Here is a 4819-nt window from a genome sequence, read left to right on the forward strand (position 1 = left end):
AACAAACCAAAAACTATGACATTGAAATTAAAAGGTAAGGTTGCATTGATCACTGGAGGTAGTGCAGGCCTAGGGGCAGCTATCGCTCGTCAATTGGCTGCTGAAAATGTTAACTTAGCAATCAATTACAACAATTCCGAGGAAAGAGCAGTGAAACTTGCTGAAGAACTTGCATCTGAATTTGGGATTAAAACGGTTACTATAAAAGGAGATATATTCGACACTTCGGTGGGGTACAAATTAGTGAATGAGACTGTGGATAAATTAGGTGGACTAGATATAGTTATTTCGAATGCCGGCTGGACCAAAATAGTCCCTTATGACGATTTGGATGCATTGGATGATGAGTTATGGGATGGATGTTTTACTGTCAATGTCAAAGCTCACTTTTACTTATTTAAGGCGGCAAAAAAGATATTTGATCAAAATGAAGATGGTGGAGCCTTTATTGCATCTGCATCGGTAGCTGGGCGTATTGTATATGGTTCAAGTATACCATACGCAGTAAGCAAAGCTGCATTAATTCATCTTGTCCGAATGCTTGCAAAAACCCAGGGACCGAAAGTGCGTATACACGCTGTATGTCCTGGCCTCTTGTTAACAGAGTGGGGCCAAAGGTTCTCACCAGAGAGAATAGAAAAGACTAAAGATATGTCTCCTATTAATACATTGGCTGACGTAGATGAGACAGCAGCACAATTTGTTTTACTTTCAAAGTTGTCTACTTCTACAGGATCGATCGTCTCTATGGATGGTGGAATATCTATTTAGTTTAACACTATGTGTTTTTTTAAAGCACAGACAAACATTTTTGGTTAAATATATAATTTCTAACTTATGTAATCTCTAGTTAAGTTATAAAAGCAGTTGTTTAATCATCGTCATTTTTAAACTTAGGAAGATATAATGGTTCATAATTTGATCCTACCATAGACTGGTATATTGGTCTGGAATGTAAACTTCTCAAATCCAATAATTCAGGTTTTAACTCATCAAGTTTGGAAACTCCAAGTAACTTCATGTCTCTGGCTATTTCATCTTTCAATAATTCACAAGCTTTAACTACTCCCCTTTTACCATAAGCACTATTTGCGTACAAAAATGATCTTCCAAGACCAACTCCTTTAGCGCCTAAACATAAAGCCTTAATAACATCACTTCCTCTTCTGATCCCACCATCGATATAAATTTCAATTTCATTCTCTAACTTTTTTTCTCTCAAGACAGGCATAACATCAGCTAAGACCTCAATAGGTGCTCTGGCAAAATCAAGTTGCCTACCACCATGATTTGACAATACTACACCATCTACTTTATGTTCAATGGCAAGTAGAACATCCTCCACACGTTGGACACCTTTAACTACAATAGGCAAGTTAGTCGCTTTCTTGAATTTATCAATATCATCCCAGCATAAACCAGCATCTTTATACGAAAGAATGAAGTCGTCACTACCTGAAGTTTCGTCACTTTCATCGTCATCAGTTTGTCCTACTTTGAATCTCAAGTCCTTTTCTCTACGACCAAACAAAGGAGTATCAACAGTTACAAAGATACCTTTAATTCCCTTTTTCTCGCAAGCTTCAAGCATCTCATAACTCAGGGTTCTATCCTTATGCACGTATAACTGGAACCATTGGGAGGTTCCCTTTTTCGCAAATTCACTAATTTCATCGAAGGAATATGAAGCAGCACTTGAAATCATCTGAATAATATTCTCTGATCCACATCCCTCAGCAATAGATAATTCACCATCAGGATGACCAAGCTTTGCAGCAGCAGCAGCAGAGCAGTAGAAAGGAGCGTCAGTCTTTGTTCCCAACATTTCAGTAGACATGTCAATGTCAGATGTATCAATCAAGACTTTTGGGTTAAAAAAAATTCTAAGGAATGCGTTATTATTTTCCCTCATAGTAACTTCATCATCAGACCCTCCAGAATAGTACGACCAAGCACTCTTTGGGAGAATTGCTTTAGCCACATATTCAAAATCGGATAAATTGAACATCGCAGCCAATGGTGGTTTGTTTTCTATTCTCTCGAGTCTTTCTTCGTCGTTATCTTCAGTGATATCAGCTGCCTTTTCCATTTCTCCTATCAATGGACCTAAATAATTTTCTGGTGATAAGTATTTGCTAAACACATCTTTCGCATGAAACTTATTGAAAATAAGACTAGCATCGCATCCCGCATAGTGCTTGATAATATCCGCACCCCCTGGATGTTGCACTAAGAAATCAGTTAAGTCATAAACCTGTCCATTAAGTGCAACCCATATTTGATCAGAACTTGCATCGTGAGCCCTCAATTCTTCAACTGTAACACCTTTTTTCTTCTGTGAGTCCAATGCAATGTTATCGTTCTGGGAAAGGAAAGCTGCAATTGAACCTAATAAAATGATACTAGGTACCCATACCCCGGACTTTATCTTACGGCCTTGATTCAACGGAGACCTGAAAGCTTTAGTACTGAAACGAAGTCTCAGTCCAAAATTGAGCTTACCGCAGTGCCTATGTTTGAAAACAGAAGTACGTAAACCAATCATTGCTTCTCTTTCTTTACTTTGAAGGATAGAATTTGCAGTTTCACCAAGCGAAGAGTGTCTATTTAAGTAACACTGATAGCCCCACTCGAATTTGACGTTTTGAGCTGCGGACGAACAATCGAACGGGGAAACGAAAAAAATTGATTTTACAAATTATTAATTGAACGACTTTTATTGAATATGATATATGCACCACCAGTGAGCGCGCATTCTACGATAGATTCATGATGGATCTTTAACTTACCCTTTCAATGTCTTTTAGGTTGTATAGTAGATTAATGCAAGACATTAGTTATTTAATGTTGCTTCATAGATTTACCGAATTTCTCAGACTATGCTCTCATTTGGATGCTATGGATTTACATTAAATAACCTTTTAAAAAGTTCAATGATAAACAACTTTGAAAATCAAGACAATAAGTAGCAGAAAATACACAGGCTAAAGTTTATTTTGATTTTTGGGACAATTCATGCTGTACGGCCAATGATTCTGAAATACTTTAATATATACATGTGAATTTGAATAGGAACTAGAATTATCAATTGACCAACAAATGTAACGATCTGATAGGAATTATTGGCTGATAATCTAGTTCTATTGTTTCTTAAGAAAAGTGGTACATAATGCGGCTCTGTATAATAGTTTTGCACTGAAAATTAACGGATCAATAACACCGAACTTTAATACTAATAAATTTGCGGGGCAGAAAATAGATAATATCAATTGACTTCGACGGGTGAACAATTTACTGGGGTACTTAATTTATTCAGAAGTATGACAAGAGTAACTAATTCCTCTGCTAATATGGTGCAGAAAGATAAGCATAAGTTTGTACTCATTGAAGATGCTAAAATTTCACGATCGTGTGATTTCTGTAAATCAAAAAAGGTTAAATGTGATGGAAATAAACCTAGTTGTAACTACTGTATAAACCACGGTAAGTATTGATTCGAACATAGTTCATTAGTTTCTAAACTAACGCAAAATCTAGAAGAAAAATGTGTTTACAGTCAAATGAAGAAGCCTGGTCTAAAAGCCGGTTACGGCCAACAGGTGTTTGATAGATTGTCTAACCTCGAAGGATCTTTCAAAATGGCTACGGCGCATTCGAAAAATGAAATAGAGACGTTGAAAAAGAGAATCAGTTTATTTGAAGACAAGCTTAGGAGCATTGATCACCACAATATCGTCAGGAATGGATCGTGTGAGGGAGCTTTGGGTTTAGATGCGTCAAGGCAGAACTCAGTACTGAACCCAGAGCCAACACCGACATATGAAACTGGCTTTAATGCAATTCAAGATTATAAAAGTGTACAGGGCTCTATGTTACCACCCGAAAATCAAATTATAATGTTGATAAATATATATTTTGAAAACGTGAGCCCAATATTTCCAATTTTATGCCCTACAAATATGGTTCCTAAATTGCTTGAGCATAGTAGAGATACTACCGAGCCACTTTTATTGGGAGTAATATTATGCTCCTTACGATTTGCAAGTTCTATTATGTCAAGAGAAGAAGTTAAAAAGTATCATAATTATTGTAAAGGTCAAATTATTTCCACCTGTATTGGTATGAATAATATTGAACAGCTTCAAGCAATGTCACTACTTGCGTTTGATTTATTTGGTAAATCAAATAATCCTGAAACTTGGAGTTTCATTTCATTAATATCCTCAGGTGTTGTCCATTTGAATTTGACGAAGGAAAGAAGACAAACTCAACAAATAGTAATTCCAAGTCCTGATCAAGAAACTCGTAAAGACCATGATAAACAACTAGAATCTAGAAAGCGTGCTATTAAGAATGTCAAGTTGTTGAAGTCACCTATCGATTGGTTTGAAGAAGAGTCCCGAAGACGCTTATTTTGGGAAATTTATATTTTAGATAAGTTATCAAGTGTTTCAAATTCGTTCCCTTTCAAAATACCAGAGACTGAAATAGACTGTTTATTACCTGTTGAGTACGATTCATGGATAGCTGATCGAAATTATACAAACGATACTACAATCCGCAATTCCCAACGCAGAATTTTAAATGATGGTATCATCAAGGCAAATATGCAGAATGATTTGTTTATTAACGATAACATTTATGACTCAACGTGCTTTTTAATTGAACTAATACACATATTGGGTAAAATCCATACATTTATGAGACACCCGATAGACATTCAAATCTTGAAAGATGTCTTAAATTGGCAAATGAAGTTTTCAGAAATAGATAATGAAATTCAGAATTGGAGGAAAACTATTCCCCAAAGATATCTTAA

The 4819-nt window shown here is 35.9% G+C and overlaps 3 protein-coding genes across 3 annotated transcripts; 2 read left to right on the forward strand and 1 right to left on the reverse strand.

Annotated features, from left to right (window-relative positions):
• Window positions 1-15: 15 nt before the first annotated feature.
• AC631_05845 (SDR family NAD(P)-dependent oxidoreductase) lies at window positions 16-771 on the forward strand (the record flags this gene model as incomplete). The annotated part of the gene is made up of 1 exon (XM_015614674.1): window positions 16-771. One exon carries the CDS (start codon window positions 16-18, stop codon window positions 769-771), a length of 756 nt encoding a protein of 251 aa, XP_015464496.1.
• Window positions 772-871: 100 nt separating this feature from the next.
• AC631_05846 (FMN-dependent alpha-hydroxy acid dehydrogenase) lies at window positions 872-2545 on the reverse strand (the record flags this gene model as incomplete). The annotated part of the gene is made up of 1 exon (XM_015614675.1): window positions 872-2545. One exon carries the CDS (start codon window positions 2543-2545, stop codon window positions 872-874), a length of 1674 nt encoding a protein of 557 aa, XP_015464497.1.
• A 1015-nt stretch (window positions 2546-3560) lies between these two features.
• On the forward strand, window positions 3561-4819 carry AC631_05847 (fungal specific transcription factor domain-containing protein; the record flags this gene model as incomplete). Its single annotated transcript, XM_015614676.1, has 1 exon — window positions 3561-4819. A coding segment is annotated over one exon (1259 nt), but the record flags the coding sequence as incomplete, so codon positions are not given.

Source organism: Debaryomyces fabryi (assembly GCF_001447935.2).
Source record: "Debaryomyces fabryi strain CBS 789 chromosome Unknown contig00300, whole genome shotgun sequence".
In the NCBI taxonomy this organism is placed as follows: Eukaryota; Fungi; Ascomycota; class Pichiomycetes; order Serinales; family Debaryomycetaceae; genus Debaryomyces; species Debaryomyces fabryi.